Source organism: Tyto alba, unplaced genomic scaffold (assembly GCF_018691265.1).
Source record: "Tyto alba isolate M040663 unplaced genomic scaffold, T.alba_DEE_v4.0 Super-Scaffold_14, whole genome shotgun sequence".
NCBI lineage: Eukaryota > Metazoa > Chordata > Aves > Strigiformes > Tytonidae > Tyto > Tyto alba.
The window spans coordinates 15,564,327-15,580,476 of NW_024881276.1; the positions used below are offsets into that span (position 1 = coordinate 15,564,327).

Below are 16,150 nucleotides of genomic sequence, written 5' to 3' on the forward strand. Positions count from 1 at the left end.
GTGACAGCCAATATGGCTTCACTAAGGGCAAATCATGCCTGACGAATTTGGTGGCCTTCTACAATGGGGTTACAGCGTTGGTGGATATGGGAAGAGCAACTGATGTTATCGTCCTGGATTTGTGCAAAGCATTTGACACTGTCCCACAAAACATCCTTGTCTCTAATTTGGAGAGATGTGGATTTGACAGATGAACCACTCGGAATTGGCTGGATGGTAGCACTCAAAGAGTTGAGGTCAACAGCTCAATGTCCAAGGGGAGGCTGGTGATGAGGGGAGCTCCTCAGGGGTCAGAACTGGGACCAGTGCTGTTTAACATCTTTACTGGGGACGTGGACAGTTGGATTGAGTGCACCCTCAGAAAGTTTGCCAATGACACCAAGCTGTTTGGTGCGGTTGACACGCTGCAGGGAAGGGATGACATCCAGAAGGACCTGGACAGGCTTGAGAGGCAGGCCCGTGCAAAATTCATGAAGTTCAACAAGGCCAAGTGCAAGGTCCTGCCCATGGGTCGGGGCAATCCCAAGCACAAATACAGGCTGGGCGATGAGTGGATTGAGAGCAGCCCTGTGGAAAAGGACTTGGGGGTGTTGATGGATGGAAAGCTAACTATGAGTCAGAAATGTGTGCCCAGAGTCCAGACAGTCGACTGTATCCTGGGCTGCACCAAGAGAAGATTCTCCCCCTCTACTCCACTTTTGTGAGACCCCACCTGCAGTGCTGTGCCCAGCTCTGGGACCCCAACATAAGGACATGGACCTGTTGGAGCGAGTCGAGAGCAGGGCCAGGAAGATGATCAGGGGGCTGGAGCACCTCCCCTGTGAGGACAGGCTGAGAGAGTCGGGGTTGTTCAGCCTGGAGAAGGGAAGGCCCCAGGGAGACCTTACAGCAGCCTTTCAATACTTAAAGGGGGCTTTTAAGCAAGATGGGGACAGACTTTTTAGTAGGGCCTGTTGCCATAGGACAACGGGTGATGGTTTTAAACTGAAAGAGGGCAGATTCAGACAAGAGATAAGGAAGACATTTTTTATGGTAAGGGTGGTGAAACACTGGAACCAGCCACCTGGAGAGCTGTTAGATGCCTCATGCCTGGAAACATTCAAGGTCACTTTGGACAGGGCTCTGAGCAACCTGATGTAGATGTCCCTACCCATGGCAGGGGGGTTGGACTAGCTGACCTTTAAAGGTCCTTTCCTACGCAAACCATCCTGTGATTCTATGAATCAGGAGCCTCATTTCTGTTTAACCACACTCGTAAGGCGGCCACCATGTGCGCTACATGGAGCTTGTTCACAAACTGCTGCCCAGCTGGCAGCAATTCCAGATGTCAGACCTAAGGCAGAATGCTTTTTCACATTCCGGCTATTCACGAGGCCAGAACCCAGAAGCTGCACATGGCACAGACTGGTACACCCACGAGTGATGAAATGCCCACAGAACCCACGCTGCTGCTGACAGGAGGCATCTCACACACCGGGTTGAGAGCTCCCTTCTGCGATCACACCCACCGGGCCACACACACGCTCTCCCCCCACGTCCACACGCATCCTCCTTTTTTTCTGCGGGCGCGTACGCAATTTGCCATCTCCTCCGGGGCCTAAGCGTGAGGCCACGGCACCGCCCGGGGCCCAGCCGCGGCGGCAGCGCCCAGCCCCGCCGTCAGGCCGCGCCCGCGGGTGTCCGCGCCCCGCGTGCGCAGCGCGGCGGCCCGCGGGCCTCCACCCCTCCCCCCGCAGCGCCCCGGGGGGCGGCCCCGAAACGGGGACGGGGACGGGGGGGGGGGAAGGGGCCGGGCCGTGCGGCCGGCGGCGCGTGCGAGAGGCGCGGGCAAGCTCCTCCCGGCGGCGGGACGTGCAGTGGGTCGGCGGGCCATGGAGGAGGCGGCGCGGCGGCAGCGGCGGCCGGGCCCGCGGGCGGGCGGCGGGGCGGCGGGGGCCTGGTGCTCCGCGCTGCTGCTGCTGCTGCTGCTGCCGGCGGCGGCGGCGGCGGAGGAGCCGCGGTCGTCGCGGCAGCGGGGGGACGAGCAGTGCCATTACTACGCGGGGGGGCAGGTGTACCCCGGGGAGGCGGCTCGCCTGCCCGTCTCCGACCACTCGCTGCACCTCAGCCAGGCCAAGAGTAGGTGCCGGGGGGGGGGGGGGCCGGGGCTGCCCGGGGGGGCGCAGGGGAGGGCGGATGCCGTACGGGCGCCTTTCGCCGCGCTGCCGGGGCCGGGGCCGGGGGAAGGCGCCCGCAGTGTGTGTGTGTGTGTGTGTGTGTGTCCCCACTCGGGGCGCGGGAGGCCTCCCCGGGCAAGGGTGGGCGGCCGCGCCCCAACCGGCGGCTTGAGCAGCCCCGGGCCCTGCGCGGCCCCCCCACACCCACCCCACGGGGTGACCGTCGCGGTTGGGGTCCCTGCGGGAGCGGCACCGGTCTCACGCCGCGGCCCCACGTCGGCCCCGGGCCCGGGCGGGAAAGCCCCTCCCAGCCCTGCGGGTTCGCCGTGGTAAAGCGGCGGCGGGTCCAGCGTTTCACGGGCGTTCGTGGAGGTCTGCGGTTCCAGAAATAGCGAATGAGCTCAGGGAGACGCTTCAAAGAATATGCAGAAGCGGTTTGTGCCCGCGCGGCGGTGAGAAATACGGCACTGCCGTCACCTCTCGTAACGCTTCGGCCGGGTGGCCGGGAGATGTTTTGGGGCACCCGTTCAGGTGGCCCGATGCTCCCCAAAAGCCCCGCTCCGCAGCGCAGAGCAGACGGAGAAGTCGTGCCGAAACAATCACTGCTGTGAGAATTTGCAGCTTTAAATCGTTTTCCTCTACCAAGCCAGGGCATAACGTCTGTTTTAAAAGTTTGCAAACAGATGCTATGAAAAAAAGATGGAAAAGCAGCCGAGATATTTGTAACCAACGCTGCATGGTTTTTCCTCCCTTTGTAACGTAAATCATTACAGCGATTCGGACAAGTGTTTTTAACCCCCCCCCCCCCCAAAAAATCACCTCATTTAGGAAGGGGTCAATATATGTTACTTAATTTCTTTTCCTTCTCCCTCCTAATCTCAAAGTCAGTTGAAGAGAATGTTTTGCTACAAAGAGATTAGATGTGGGATGTCACTATTTTGTAAAGAGTAATGTATTTGAAACATTTTTTGAGAGCTAAAAATAACTTGGAGATTAATCCTTGCTTTCACTTGAAAATAGTCCCATACCTGCAAAGACTCAATAGAAGAACATTAGAAGTCAGGGGCTTGAAATCTGATCAGAAAGATTTCTGCAGAAGGCTTGAGAGGAAGAAGAGCATTTCTTCAAAAAATATAAATTGAAATTATCAGTCATACCCACTGACATTCTGTACCTGTATTGCTATGTCCCTTGCAGGTTATACCAAGTGAAACCAAGGCAGCTGCTGCTTTCCCACACGGGGCAACAGCTGTCTGATAAATTGGGGTATTTTTGGCAGTCCTTGTTATACGTCCTCACTAACTATATTTTACAGCTATGGGTTGTCCTAAGAAAAGGAGAGCCCAACAACTCAGTCATCATCCAAATAATAATTCAGATTCCATGTATTTTTCTCAGCAGCATTTCCCCAATTTCCTGGAGCTGTATGTCAGTGTCCTTGACATCACAAGTATATTCAGATCACCTTGTATCTCCAGCATACCCTACCCGTTGTCTCAGAATTCACATTACTATGAAAATAGTATCTGGGAGATTCATTTTTAATATTTTAAATTCAAGGTTAATCCCTTTTGATAGGAATAGTAAATACATTTCATACCTTTTAATTGGATTCTTCTTTTTTTTAAGCACAACTATCTTCAAGTTGCAATTTGCTTAGGAGTTGTAATTTAATAAATATACACTGCATTTTTAAGCATTTGTCTCTAAACAGGTCGTAGCGTGTATTTTTTGTGGACTTGAGTTCCAAATAGATTTTCGTGGCTAAAAAGTAACAGTGAATTTGAACCATCTTATGCTTCTGGTTCACAACAACTATTCTTAACAAAATACTGAGGGTTCCTGAAGTCTTAAAACATTTTCTCCTTCAGTCCAACAGATGTTCTGCCATGAGCTGGTTGTGCACATGTGGTTTGTTCAGTATGCCCAGATAAGGTTTGTGTGGCCTTGGTTATCAGTGATTCAGAGGGCTCATGTATAAGAACAAGTTGGTCAAAATATTTACTTTCCATGTGTACTGCAACCTACATTTCTTCATCATCCTTTAACCTCTGCCAGCTGTTAACTTTTTAAAGTGGTAAGGAAGTTTCATTTTGTAACTGTCCAGTAGGTTGTTTTTCAGGCAAAGGGAGGAACTGTTGTCCTTGCACACCAGCTAGCTAATGAACAGCTTTGTTTGAACACGTGCTTCGTATTCTGACTTTTAATTGAACGTCCTTCATATTTCAGTCTCCAAGCCAGCACCTTACTGGGAAGGAACAGCAGTCATTAATGGAGAGTTTAAAGAGCTGAAATTAACAGATTATGAAGGAAAATACCTTGTCTTCTTCTTCTATCCTCTGGACTTGTAAGTAAGACCACTGTAGACATATCAAGACTGAGTGCAGCTACACTAGACTTGTAATTCATTAATTTTTCTCTTTTTTTTTTTTGTTGAGGTCTTGGGTTTTTGTTTGGTAAGGGTTTGAGGGAGAAGAAAGGAGTGACAGAAGAAAATACATTATTTGCATTTGTGTATTCATCATGCATTGGTAAAATTGTAGCACAGTCTTTGTTCTAATAAGTGTAGCTGCCAATTTGTGTCTCCACACCAAAAAATAGCTTTCAGACTGTAGTACCCAGTCAGGCAACCTTTACATTCTGATGATACTGTAAATCACTGCTGCAAATAGAAGACTGCATCCCATCTATATTTTCTCGAGTGTATTTAGTGTATCTAAGAGATGGCATTTTCCCTTTAAGCTTCTCCCATAACATCCTAAGAACACTTAATATTACCCTCCTTTATTTAGAATGCAGTAACTTCACTGGTTGAGTGCAAACATCACTGCTTTCTACCAGATGATCCCGTTCCTTTCCACAAAATGAAGAAAAGAGGACAGAGATGCGTAACTGCCGTAACATTATAAAGGAAATAATGTGGCTCTTGGCCATTAGCTTCAAGGCCCTAGAAATTGTGATCTTTACCACTTTTTCTTCTGTAATGGAAACAGTTTAAGTCAGAATAGTTAAAACTTTCAGACATGTATGGTAACAACAAATTACAGTATGTTCCTCTGAAAAAATGGGCTAATTTGTGGTTAAATTCAGCCACTTGAATATTCATAAAGACTAAAAGAAAGTAACTGTAAAAATACTTGAATCCAGATTGTAAGCTAACTGTAGATTTACAATCTTCAGTAATAAATCATTTATAACTAAGCTAGAGTCTAAGGCTGGAAGATCTGTCAGGCAGCATTTCCGTTAAATATTTGAAGAAGCAATAAAAAATAAGTAAAAGCTGAAATAATTTATGATAAATCCACCATTTTAAGTTAAACAGAGAACTCACTGGATGTTTCATGAAATTCTGACTTTATTTTGTCTTAAATTACCTAGTACATTTGTATGTCCAACTGAGATAATCGCCTTCAGTGACAGAATTGAAGAATTCAGAGCAATAAATACCGAAGTTGTAGCATGTTCGGTGGACTCAAAGTTCACTCACTTAGCATGGTATGTATCTTATCCTTGTCTTTCACTAAAAATTATTCATGGGTCCATCTTAGCTGAAGAACAGTATCCCCAGATTTTTAGCCTATGTAGGTATATCATAATGTGTAAAAGTGTGATGCTACTGATACAAATGCTTAGAATATTTTTCAGTGGTAAAAATTTTTAATGCTAGTGCATGGAAAGTACCTTTATCTTTGAAGCTTATTTAATATGTATTGCTTGAAATATATCATCACAGTACAAAAAAAATACTACAAATACAAAAAAGACATAAGGATGCAAGCATCTGTAAATCTGTCTCACTGCCCCAATTCAGGAGCACATTGGTATAAAGCAAATATGACTGATAAGAAAGAGGTCATTATTAATAGATGCAGCCAAAAACTGCAAAATATCTACTCAACATTTTGCTCGAACTATAAATACTATTCATCTCCGTTGTGTTCAGAACAAAAAAAATGTCACTTGAGCTAAATCCTTCTGTCTGTACTGCTCTGGTTTGTGTCTCCTAACTTTGTGTAGGGAATATAAATCTTTATGAGAAATACATCTGTATCTTATGTCTTTTAAAGGATTAATACTCCTCGAAAACAAGGAGGACTCGGACCTATGAAGATTCCACTTCTTTCAGATTTGACGCACCAAATTTCAAAGGATTATGGAGTATATCTAGAAGATCAAGGGCATACACTTAGGTATTTCACCTAATTACAGTTCTTTTTTTTTTTTTTTTTTTTTTTTTTTACTGGGGTAGTACTAATTTCTATCTAAAGAAGCATTTGAAATTTTTCTTAGAGAGCAGATCATAATTGGGGATTTGTGCTGAGAGAAAAAACGAATATTGAAGAACACAAAAAAAACAGTCATAATGAGTCAGCACAGGGGTGGAGGTTAATGTCCTGTTTAACAGCAGTCATCAGCAGATACCTAGAGCAGGGCAAACATGCAGAATTCCCCAGAACTTCAGTTACTTGGGGACCTCTCAAGTCCACCTGGAGTCAAGACCAAGGGTAATTAATGGCCTCAAGAGAGACATCTTTCATAAACTGGATTCATGCTTTTGGGATCCCTGTAGCATCACAGCATCTGCAACATCTCCTGGCAGGGCCTGTCAAAGTTTAGTTTTATGTTCTGCAGAGAAGTATACTTTTTTGTTTTTAACTTACCCTCAGCTCGTGTCATCTGATGCCCCAGGTAAAGAACGGTAGGTTACTAGTATTCTAAGGTGGTGGGTATTGTATGGTGTTTGCAGAGCTCAAATTCCTCCCATTCAGCAGACATGAAATAGTGCGTAAACACAGCACTGTAATTAGTTCTGTTTCCTAACACACACAAAAAAAATATTTTCACAGAGGCCTTTTCATTGTTGACGATAAGAGAATCCTTCGACAGATCACGATGAATGACCTTCCTGTTGGGAGATCAGTGGATGAAACGCTTCGTTTAGTACAAGCATTCCAATACACAGACAAGCATGGAGAAGGTGCTCTTTTAAATACTTTCATGCTGAAGATTGTTTTACTTAGACTGGAAGCTGTATTTGTATTTTTTTGGAAGAAAGGTACTCTTGGTATGCAGTGAATGAAGTGGTTTGATTGCCCAGCTACAAGATCCTGTAGTCCCGGTACCTCCATGGGTTGTGTATAGAATAGTAATACACATTTAGCTTCACATCCATGAGAATGCAGAGCATAAAGCATTCCTTAGTCTGAATTAAGGCATTATGTACCATTGTCGTTGTTTAAGCCCAGGCAGCTGCTAGCTCACTCCTTCCCCCTCCCAGTGGGATGGGGAATCAAAAAAACTCATGGGTTGAGATTAGAACAGTTTAACAACTAAACTAAACTAAAATAACAATAATAATAATAAAATATAATAATAATTGTAATGCAAAGGAATATAACAAAAAGAGAAATAAAACCCAAGGAAAAACAGGTGATGCACAGTGCAGTTGCTCACCACTTGCTGACTGACCCCTCCTGGCCAACTACCCCCCACTTTATATACTGAGCATGACGTATGGTATAGAATATTTCGTTGGCCAGTTTGGCTCTGTTGCTCTGGCCGTGCTCCCTCCTGGTTTCTTATACACCTGCACACAGGCAGGACATGGGGAGTTGGAAAGCCCTTGATCTTTCAGCAACAATTGAAAACATCAGCGTATTAGCAGCATTCTTCTCGTACCAAATCCCATGCTGAATCCAAACCACAGCACTGTTCTAGCTACTAAGAAATAAAACTAGCTCTGTCCCAGCCAAAACCAGGACAACCATCTGTCACAAGCATAAGTCTGTACAAAATATGAGGCCATGAAGAATCGGGCACAATATTTCAGTACATTTTGGCATGCTAATATAATCGAGGTGCAGGCCATCCTTGTCTTGTGTCATTCATTGAGGATCTGTGACAAGTAATTGAGAGTGCTTCATGGCAAGATACATGGTGACACTGTGAAAGGTAGACTGTCATTAAGTGTATTTTCTTTACAAGTGCTATGTGATCATCTTCCCCTGACAAAGCAGCTTTCACTGGCTTCACATCATTACTTTGTCTCAAGAATTCGTATTCCCCAAGTTCAAGCATAGGGTGAACTTTTCACATTTCTTTACAAAATGTGTTTAAATAAACACAATTTATTTAAAGATTTGTTTAACTATTAATACACGTGTTCAGCAGCTTAACTTTCATTTGAACTCAATTTTGCCTGACATTTTAAAGTATCTTCATCTGAAGATACAGTCATTATTTGTTATTCGCTGTACAGATTTAAAAAGATCAATGCTGATACTTACCTATGCACTGTTGACTAAGGAAATTTAGCTTCTCTCATTTAGTTACAAAGCTGTCTTACAAAATATTGACCTGCAGTGTGTTTCCACAGTACCACGTTTTTTTCCAGCTGTATGTGGAATCTCACCAGCTTTTGCATGAGTGCTGAGGAGAACCTTCCTAGGCACCTGATTGGATTCTTTGCATAGAACAGGCAAAAGAGTTCTCCACAATTCCTAACTGCATTTGTGGTGTTCTGTCTGACAGCATGCCTTAAAGCAGTGTAATATGGCATAATTCATTGAGGTAAAGCCTCAGAGGGAGAGCTCTGAACAGATAAGAGCTTCACTCCAGAATGTACAGGTGGTCACAGAGCTCTCAGCCACGCTGCATGTTAACTACATACTATAATCCCTTTACTCCTCTGTAAGGCTTCAGTAAAATCACTCAGTCTGTTGTGGAATCTTTGAACTGATCTCTGCTAAAAAATTTCCACTAGCATTGGTTCTAAAGAAGGAAAGGAAGGTCCCTGTGTAGTTACCTGAATTTTATCATGAAACTTTCGTTTCTATTAGAAGAGGTGTTCCTCCTAAGATACTGCTTTGACAGTACTTTGTCTAGAATGGCATGAGAATTAAACCAGGGCATAGACATTGATCAAGAAATACGCAGTTTCCAGTTAACAGAAGCGGTAGGTAGTATCAGGTATAAAATGTTATGATACCATCCCATGTATAAAGAACGCTGTGTATTTAATAGTTACAGATATTTACATGTGACACTTCTGTGCTGTTTTACTTCAGAAAGAGAATATTAAGTGCACAAAAGTAAGTTGGTGTAAAAATATGTTTAACTTTGTCCTTTGTTTTTTTTTTTTCCTCCAGTTTGCCCTGCTGGTTGGAAACCTGGCAGCGAAACAGTAAGTTGCTGGTTTTATTTAAATGCATGTACTACTAAAAAATGCTCAGTTACCATTTCCACTAAAGCCAAATCCAAAATCTTTGCAACTTGCAATTAGATTATATGAGTAAACTCACATTATAGTTACAGCTTTTGGATTACTACTGATTTTGTTACGAGCTGGTTTCCCTCACACTAGACATACTCCAGTTGGTTCAAATTCCCTGTGTATGAACAAAACTCTTGAGCAGCAATGAGTTTGTGGTTAAGAACCTCTTTTCCTGTTAACACCTGATGAGAGGAAGTTGGAAACTCTTGAGTCTGTCCTATCTTATTGGTTATTTGTCCATATAAACTCTTGGCTCTCTTGAGTCTTACTGTGGATCCTAGGAACTACCCAAAAAAAAGAAAGATAAGTTCCCAGGGTGATGTAGTATCTGACAGAGCCAGTGTGCCTCTGTCAGAACTCCAGCAGAGAGCACTGCTTGGCTGTGCAATCGCTCTTCCTCCTTCATTACTACTCCCCTACATGTGACTACAAGCAGAAGAGCTAGGGTTCAGATAAACACAGATCAAACTTGTTTGTGTTCTCTGGCTTGGATCAAGCCTCAGCAGGATAATGAAATTTCCACTAGAGGTCTGAGCTGTGTAGTTCAGATGAGATCACTGTCATTTATTTGAGCACGTGGCTTTCTTCTGAACCATCTGGTGATGACATAGCATTGTTGTTTAAGAGCTGTCTCGACAAAAAGTAGGTCCCAGCAGCCTCTAAGCAGAGTAGTGAGCATTGTAATTGAGAGTAAAAACTGTGGAATGTTAAGCCATGTTTCTTTGCTGGTTGCGAAAACTTCCCAGGATGACTGAAGGCTAGGAGTCATCTCTTCCAAGCTAGCAGAGGACTGTCTTAGTGAGAGAAGCTGGATATTAAGACTGTAAAGTGAAAGACGGCTGGCTGGCCTGACAGACATATTTTGGCACTGAAATGTTCTGCCCTCCATAACTGTGAATCACCTAAATAATACAACATTAACGTATTTTCTAAAAAAGATGCAGATAATTTAAATAGCAGAGTAGTTCAAAAAGCCTTTCTCAAAGATGTAGCCATGCCTTCTAAATGTGTTTGATTTAATTAGATCAAACCAGAGGAAGCCATGAGAGTGTGGTGGCCAAGGGAAGAACTGTAAGTAAATTCTAAGCCTCCTGATTACAGACATTAATTCATTAAAATACCTTGCTTTTGAGGCAAGCAACATAGATGTATCTGCTCACAACTGTCAAAATTCTTCCTCTGGTAGGCTGCACTCTCTCTTCCCCCAGTCAGTTAAATCTTTTTGCTACTGCTGTTAGGTACCTTTAGAGATAAACAGTAATCCAGTATCAAGTCAACTGATAAATTACTCTTCAGTGTTGCTTGTGGGTTGGCCTTTAACATCGTATTAGGAAATACTATGCCTTTCTGGTTTTATAGTTTGTTGTGTTTGTGTGGTTGTGGGTTTTGGCTAACATTTTCCTCTTTCTTTCTTGCACAGATAATTCCAGATCCAGCTGGAAAACTGAAGTATTTTGATAAACTGAACTGAGACTCACTTCTGTTGAATTACATAGGTCACATTCACCTTGATTTTTGCCAATAAAATTTCATTAATTTTGTTACTTTCATGAGTTTGACTAATACGTAACTGTAGTAGATCATTAAAGGTCTTGTTGCTTAAACAGGAGTCTAACCTCCATGAAGCACAGGTACCTCATTAGTTACCAAAGAATATTCTTATTAAATACATGTTTTCCCTGTAAGTCTTGTTTAGATACTTGGTTTTCCTAAAATTTACTTCTCCTAGCATCTCAAGCTTAGATTCATTACTTTTGCTGTTGATAGATTACATAATTTCTGCAAAAATCTTGTCTGCTGAGTCACATTCTAAGAGCTACAGTTGGAAAGGAGCGAATTGGTTATGTTACATTAGTCTGTAGTCCAGAGGCAATAGCAGCTAACCCAAAAGCCAGAAATAAGTTACAGTTGCTGAATTAAATTTCCAGTCTGTCCAAAGCTGGAAAACATTTTTAAACTACTAAGAACATACTCTACACTACATAAATCAGTACAACTGTACTAAAAGAAATACAGCTATGCCAGTTCATGGGATTCGAGAGCTGAACCAGTAATTTTTTTCCATGCTTGTATTTGTAGTGTGGATGCTGGTAAAATCAATTCCATTTCACACTGTCTGATTTCTTTCCTTGGCCCTACACTGTTAACAGATGAACATATTGGTTAGTGTCCTGTCCTTGATCCAGTTGTTAACCCTGGCTCCTAGTTTTAAGTCAGTAATGGTACTCCTTCCCAAGGTTAGTATTGACATGTCCAGTGATCATCAGAAACTTTTGTGGTTCATATATATGAACTTGTAATTTCAAGGGAAGATAACATCTCGATGGAAAACATACTTCATGCTTGTGTGCACTGGAGAACCCTTTCATAAGAATGTCTTTTCTTGCTTCTTCCCACCTCTCTGTCTTTTTGACATGGTGTTCTAGAGTCTCTGCAACTGGAAAAACAGCACCTGAAGTCAGTGTCAGCTCTTCTCCAGGGTCATCCTTGAAAAGGCCACAGAGAAACTTCCTCCCTGCTCCAGTCCAGCATCGCTGCATTATTACTCTTGGTTGGATCCCACACTGGTGGGAACTCGCTTCCCCTTCCCCCACCAGACGATACAGTGCCCTTCCCTGTACGCAGACACTTCGGTACAGTTCTGCAGAACTGAACCAGCAGTTGCATTTTCACTATAAAGTTACCTGATTTTGTACGCTTTGGTGAGCGTTGAGCAGCTCTCTGGATCAGTCGCTGCAGACAGAGAGCAGAGGCGGCTGCTTGACTTCTGCTTCAGCTCCGACACAAATACCCCCACCTGAGCGCAAGCCTGGGGCAGAGGCAACCACGGCCAGAGCAAGCAGAGCCCCGCCGAGGCCCGGGGAAAGGAGGAGTTCCTGATCCCATCCAGAGGGTACTGCAGGCACAGCAGGACCAACGCCAAAGGCTGGTCACGCGCTGGACCAGCCCATGCGGTCCCAAAGACCAGAGGGCACCATGTAGAGAGGTGGTTTCTCACGTTACCAGGCTGTAAATCAGCAGCTTCAATTCTACTCCGGATTTTGTTTACACCCTTTATCAACCCTGAAACATCAAAATGTTCAAATAACTCCAAGCAGCTGCAGCGTGACAAATGCAGGCCCAGCTATGACACGGATATTCATAAGCAGCCCAAGCCACAAAACAAACCTAACACTCGGGCCTGCCCTAGGAACAGTGCTTGTGCCCTCTCCTTCTGCCTCTGCAGCCAGGTCACTCTCACCTAACGCTCTCCCAGCAGCAAAAACCTCTGTGGCACTAAGCCAGCCAGCGAGACATTACAAAAATGGAGACGAGTTATCACCCACGCGCTGAATGCGCTCCATCCAGCCCACGGCTCTTTGTGGAGCCAGGCGAGCGGCAAGTTACAGCAACAAAACCACAGTTTCGCTGCAGCACGTACAGCAGCAAGAGCGTCAAACAAAAAGCAGATGTCGAAAGCTGAGGAAGGAACATAGGCCTGTGAACACTTACCGGCTGAAGAACACTGAGGCCATCTGCACACATTGAATATTGCAGATTTAGGTCCACAGCAGCGTAGCTGTGTCAAATTTGAAGGCCCCAGCCCTCTAAACACACGTGGTAAGGAATGGGCTAAGGAATTCTATTTTTTTTAAAAGCAGTTCAATGAGAATAAAAAGTCTTAGGGAAATAATCCATAAGCAAAGACCTAGTCACTATGCCAAATTCCTTATTTGAAGTGAAAGATGATTTCTCTGGAGAGACAATGGGGTTTTACAGACAGTTGGATATGCTGGTAGGGAACTTTGGGAAGGAAAAGACTAGACAAAAAAAAAAAAATGCAAAAGTGCTGGTGTGTCATGGTTTGAGCTCAGATGGCACCTGCAGGTGCTCACTTCCCCCTTTCCCCCAGCACTGAGAAGGAGAAAATAAGTCAAGCTTGGGATTCAAGATAGGACAAGGGGGGGATAAGTCACCCATTATGGTCACAGGCAAAAGACTGACTTGTTAAGGGAAGAAAATAACATAAATTTAATACAGACACTAACAACACTACTTAACAGATAGAGTAGGACAGTGAGAAGTGTTACCACATCTTGAGAACACCTTCCCCCCACCCCTCCCTTCTTCCCGGGCTCAGCTCTGCTCCCGATATCTCTACCTCCTCCCCCAGTGGCGCAGGGGCAGGGAATGGGGGGTGCAGTCAGTGCTGCTGCTTCTTCCATCTTCAGTGGAGGGAGCTTCTGGAACTTGTTCCCCCTACTCCAGAGTGGTCCCTCTCTCACAGAAGACAGTCCTCCACAAACTTTCTCTGATGCGAGTCCCTCCCACAGGCCACAGCGTTCCCCACACAGCTCCATCGTGGGTCACCAACTTTCTCCAACTGGAGTCCCTCCCATGGGCTGCAGCCCTTCCCGAGCTGCTCCGGCGTGGGACACCCCCGCATGCTGCAATCCTCCAGCGCTGAACTACAACAGCGGGGCTAACCTTTCCCATGAGACCCCGGCCTTCTTCGGGCACAGAACCTTGATCAGCCAGGAGAAACAAAACACAGGCCATAAATCAATGTCTGCTCCATCGATCTTCATGGGTGGCAGGGGAGGCCGCCCTGCTGTCTCACCACAGGATACGGGGGGGTTTCCGCTCTGGTGCACCTCCCCCTCACCTTACTCCTCCATTTTTTCACTGACCTCAGTCGTCACATAGATGTCACAACTCCTCCTCACAACTCCAACACCTCCTCCCAAGTCCCTTCTTAAATACATTATCAGATTGGCTCAGCCTTGGTGCAGAGGTGGTTCTGACTTGAAGCCAAGGGAGCTTTGACAAGCTTCTCACGAGGGGCCACCATTGTAGCCCCCTCCCCTGCCACGCAAAGACCCCATGAGTCACTCAAACCTAGGACATGGTGTTTGAGGGGGAGCAGTGGGAGTTTGGGAGAAAACAAAGGCAGATTCTCAGTTACACGCTGCCTCCAGGAAAAAGGAAAACCAAAGGACAGAAGTTGAGAATCATGAATATAAGAATAAAATTGGAAACTCAGTGTGGGGTGGAGAGGGAGAAACACTGAAGTCTGTGGGTTTGGGATCATAAGGATTTGCAGATCATAGGATGGTTTGGGTTGGAAGGGAAATCAAAGCTCATTTAGTTCCAACCCCCTGCCATGGGCAGGGACACCTCCCACCAGACCAGGTTGCTCAAAGCCCCATCCAGCCTGGCCTTGAACCCTTCCAGGGAGGGGGCAGCCACAGCTGCTCTGGGCAATCTGTTCCAGTGCCTCATCACCCTGACAGTAAAGGAATTATTCCTTACATCTAATCTAAATCTGCCTTCTTTCTGTTTAAAACTGTTACCTCTCACCCTATCACTACACTCCCTGGTAAAGAGTCCCTCCCCACCTTTCCTATAAGTACTGGAAGGCCACTATAACGTCTTCTTGGAGCCTTCCCTTCTCCAGGCTGAACAACCCCAACTCTCTCAGCCTGTCCTCATACAGGAGGTGCTCCAGACCCCTGATCTCTCATGACAGCAGAGTAGAGCAGGTGAATCCCCTCCCTCAGCCTGCTTGCCACACTTCTCTGGATGCAGCCCAGGACACAGGTGGCTTTCTGGGCTGAGAGCACACATTGCTGGCTCATAGTGAGTTTTCCATCCTCCAACACACCCAGGTCCTTCTCCACAGGGCTGCTCTCAATCCACTCATCGCCCAGCCTGTGTTTGTGCTTGGGATTGCCCCGACCCATGGGCAGGACCTTGCACTTGGCCTTGTTGAACTTCATGAATTTTGCACGGGCCTGCCTCTCTAGCCTGTCACGACCCTTTCAAATGTTGGTGCAGAGAGTTGAGTCTAAGAACCAGATTTCCAACAGCTGATTTGAAAATGCCGACTCACATCATGGCAACCTCAAATGAGTTCAGATAGATCAGTCGGTGCAATGGTCTCACAAAAACCACCTGCAACCACCTCACAAAACAGTAACTGAACAAACGACAGAGTGGTCTGTTCTTCCAGCAGCCTTCACCTGAGGTTTGAAATAAGGGAAGAATTATCACATAAGTCTGCTTCCCAAACCCTGGGATGTATTCAAGGCCCTCTCAGAAGTGCAGGAAACACAAGCACAGGAGGCTGCTATTGTGAACTTGTCTTTTCAACAGAAAAAGCACAGACCTCCTTCAAAGCAGTAACAAGTGATGAGACACTGCCTTCAACTTCCACTGCTGTTTCAGGCAAGCCTCTTGCACACCTCAACTGCTCTCAGCTGTTAAAAGAGAAAGTTTATAGGGTGGGTGAGGTCTGCAGCTGAACCCCAGCTCTCCAAGCAGGACAGATCTAGTTGGGGTAGGAACTTTTGTGACCCCCCCCCCGACTTTGGGACGGGTACTCCAGCAAGCCCACCTCACTGAACAACACCCACAGGTGCTGCCCCACTGCCCCAGGATGCTCCGAGCAAGTTCTGCCTCCCCGGCAGCCAGCCCTGCCCTGCCCCTCCTGCGGTGCAGAGCCCTGCACTAGCCTACTTGCAATCCCTGTAAGAAGAAACTCACTTTTAGCAGCATTTAATTCTGGAGATGGCCTCCTCCAAGGCACCTCACCAGCCTGGCGGGCTCAGAGGGCCCGGGGCACTGGTCCCTGCTGCAGGACCGTACCTGAATTTTCTGCTGAACAGTTACCAGATAAAGTAAAGAAGCGATGCTGCGAGCAGGGACCAGAACCTGTACCCCTGTCCTTTCTGAGTGCCCC

The 16,150-nt window shown here is 45.7% G+C and overlaps 1 protein-coding gene across 2 annotated transcripts; it reads left to right on the forward strand.

The window, feature by feature from the left end:
* The first annotated feature begins 1,846 nt into the window (after positions 1 to 1,846).
* On the forward strand, positions 1,847 to 10,973 carry PRDX4 (peroxiredoxin 4). Of its 2 annotated transcripts, XM_042788898.1 has the most exons (8): positions 1,852 to 2,118; positions 4,386 to 4,503; positions 5,535 to 5,651; positions 6,224 to 6,346; positions 7,004 to 7,134; positions 9,305 to 9,339; positions 10,454 to 10,500; positions 10,850 to 10,973. In XM_042788898.1, the coding sequence occupies exons 1-8, from the start codon at positions 1,872 to 1,874 to the stop codon at positions 10,851 to 10,853; spliced, it is 822 nt and encodes a 273-aa protein (XP_042644832.1). In that variant the 5' UTR covers positions 1,852 to 1,871; the 3' UTR covers positions 10,854 to 10,973. The 2 variants fall into 2 exon arrangements, with proteins under 2 accessions (XP_042644831.1, XP_042644832.1); XM_042788897.1 differs by lacking the exon at positions 10,454 to 10,500 and having other exon boundaries at positions 1,847 to 2,118.
* Positions 10,974 to 16,150: the final 5,177 nt, after the last annotated feature.

What these genes read in the sequence shown, in the direction of transcription:
- PRDX4 (XM_042788897.1), top strand. Translation starts at nt 1,872, where the DNA reads ATGGAGGAGGCGGCGCGGCGGCAGCGGCGGCCGGGCCCGCGGGCGGGC. An exon ending in TTCTTCTATCCTCTGGACTT is followed by an intron (nt 4,504 to 5,534) that starts GTAAGTAAGACC and finishes TAAATTACCTAG; the next exon opens with TACATTTGTATGTCCAACTG. An exon ending in GGAAACCTGGCAGCGAAACA is followed by an intron (nt 9,340 to 10,849) that starts GTAAGTTGCTGG and finishes TTTCTTGCACAG; the next exon opens with ATAATTCCAGATCCAGCTGG.